Source organism: Austrofundulus limnaeus, unplaced genomic scaffold (genome assembly GCF_001266775.1).
Source record: "Austrofundulus limnaeus strain Quisiro unplaced genomic scaffold, Austrofundulus_limnaeus-1.0 Scaffold308, whole genome shotgun sequence".
Classification (NCBI taxonomy): domain Eukaryota; kingdom Metazoa; phylum Chordata; class Actinopteri; order Cyprinodontiformes; family Rivulidae; genus Austrofundulus; species Austrofundulus limnaeus.
The window spans coordinates 230,048-231,807 of record NW_013952710.1 but is presented as its reverse complement, the minus strand read 5'-3'; the positions used below and the strand labels follow the sequence as shown (position 1 = coordinate 231,807).

Below are 1,760 nucleotides of genomic sequence, written 5' to 3'. Positions count from 1 at the left end.
CAGTAAGTGTGTTCAATACTTTTTCCCTGTGCCATTCCACATTATTACAAATAACTTCATTTCTGGACATTTATGGTTTGATTTCTTTGTATGTATGGGTCACTTGGGTTGTTACCAACATCTGGTGAAAATTTCATGTCATTAGCACCTCTAGTAATATATTTACTGAGAAAAACGGTGACGTGTTCAATACTAATTTTACCCGCTGTATACACATATACAGTAGCTGCAGTCAGTCATGATCACTAACCATAAACAGTGTGGATTAGAGAAAATCCACTATAAACTTTTGATTCTTGTCTATAAATATATACATAAACTGTATGCTATTTAATTAATCCACCTCAAGAAATAGAACAGTTCATAAAAACTGTTTTAAATCCGAAATTACTGCATGTTTTCATTGCCCTCCCCTCTCCTCCTCTTCATTATCAAGCTGCAAAGCCTCAYATGCAGGTTGAAACTTATGATTACAGTTTCCACCAGTTAAACTAGTTCAAAGAGCCAGGTGTTTTGTTTTTTTTACACACCAACCTTTGTTTGGAAATCTGAACCTTGGGTGGAGCATTTCGCAACCCGTTCGCTACTTCCCTCTTCTTACATCTACAGTACAAAGTGTAGTATGAACTCACCGGATGTGACCTAAAGCTGGGAGCTGTGCCTGCCTGGCTGCTGTCACTTTTCGCTCAGTATGGGGGACTGGAACACAACAACAACAACAACAACAACAACAACAACAACAACAACAAGCGGGCCCTTGACGCGCAGGAGAAGGGCGACTCTGGCAGCGGCGAGAGGAGTGAGCCTGCAGCCGGTGAACGGGAGCTCGGCGGCGGCCGAGCTGAGAGCCTGCGGCGGCGGCGGCGGCGGCGTGGAGAAGTTCCGCGRTGGTTCCCTGGTGCCGCCAAGTGAGGAGAAGAACCGCAAGAATGACATAAGTGACCGATTGAGGTGAGAGACGCTGRAAACCTCACTGAAACAAATGTTTGGCGAAACTTTATAAGTTTTGCTAACTAAGCTGCAGCTGCTAACATCTGAGGAATAAAGTGTGTCCTTGTTTTGTGTGGCTCATGTGGCAACAAGTWGGACCAGACGTGACTTTTTTTCCCTGTGGATCAAACATTCATTCACTCCAACTTAGTAACTTCTTTATTTTATGTTTTTTTGCTTTGTAAACCCATAACATCTTCAATCAAATAAAGGGGTCCCATGTTAGCAGTATATTTTTGAAACTGAAATGGAGAAAAGTCCTGTTGCATGCCTCTTTTCTAACAGCACTTTGTGTTGGTCTTGTAATCTGAGCAGTTGTGTTGCTGAAATGCACACACAAACCTTCACACACCGTTCAGCCTTAATGAAGGGATTGGACATGTGAACTCACTGCATAACTGATTAACTTTTGGGTTTGATTAGAAGAAGTGGCACCAAAATCCTCCATAAATAATTCAGTGCCACCTAAGGGTTGTTGCTTTTAAATGCTGAGTCATGGGCTCTAAAAATAAGTTAAAAAATACTAGATTAGACCCTTATTCTTTTCAAAGGAATAACAATTAATATAACAATTAATAATCTGCAGTTTGACAGTTGCACTTGGTAAGACTTCTTGAAATAAAGAAAACTTTTCAGGTTAACAAGATTAATAATGCAACATATTCTGATTTTGCTTAGTATATCGTTCTAAAAACAAGATCAAAATAATTTTTTAGCAGATATAACATTATAAAACTTAGTTAGATGAACATTAGTTAGATGAACAGTTT

At 39.7% G+C, this 1,760-nt stretch overlaps 1 protein-coding gene and 1 long non-coding RNA gene across 2 annotated transcripts in view; one reads left to right on the top strand and one right to left on the bottom strand.

The window, feature by feature from the left end:
* LOC106527103 (uncharacterized) overlaps nucleotides 1-678 on the bottom strand; it is a 23,867-nt gene extending 23,189 nt beyond the window's left edge. The window contains exon 1 of the long non-coding RNA XR_001311340.1: nucleotides 633-678. This is a non-coding gene — a long non-coding RNA (uncharacterized LOC106527103). The remainder of the gene's footprint in view (nucleotides 1-632) is intronic.
* dgat1b (diacylglycerol O-acyltransferase 1b) overlaps nucleotides 569-1,760 on the top strand; it is a gene marked incomplete in the record, with an annotated part of 31,760 nt that continues 30,568 nt past the window's right edge. Inside the window, 1 exon segment of the mRNA XM_014021868.1 lies at nucleotides 569-951. Within this exon segment, the coding sequence (XP_013877322.1) occupies nucleotides 692-951 (260 nt within the window).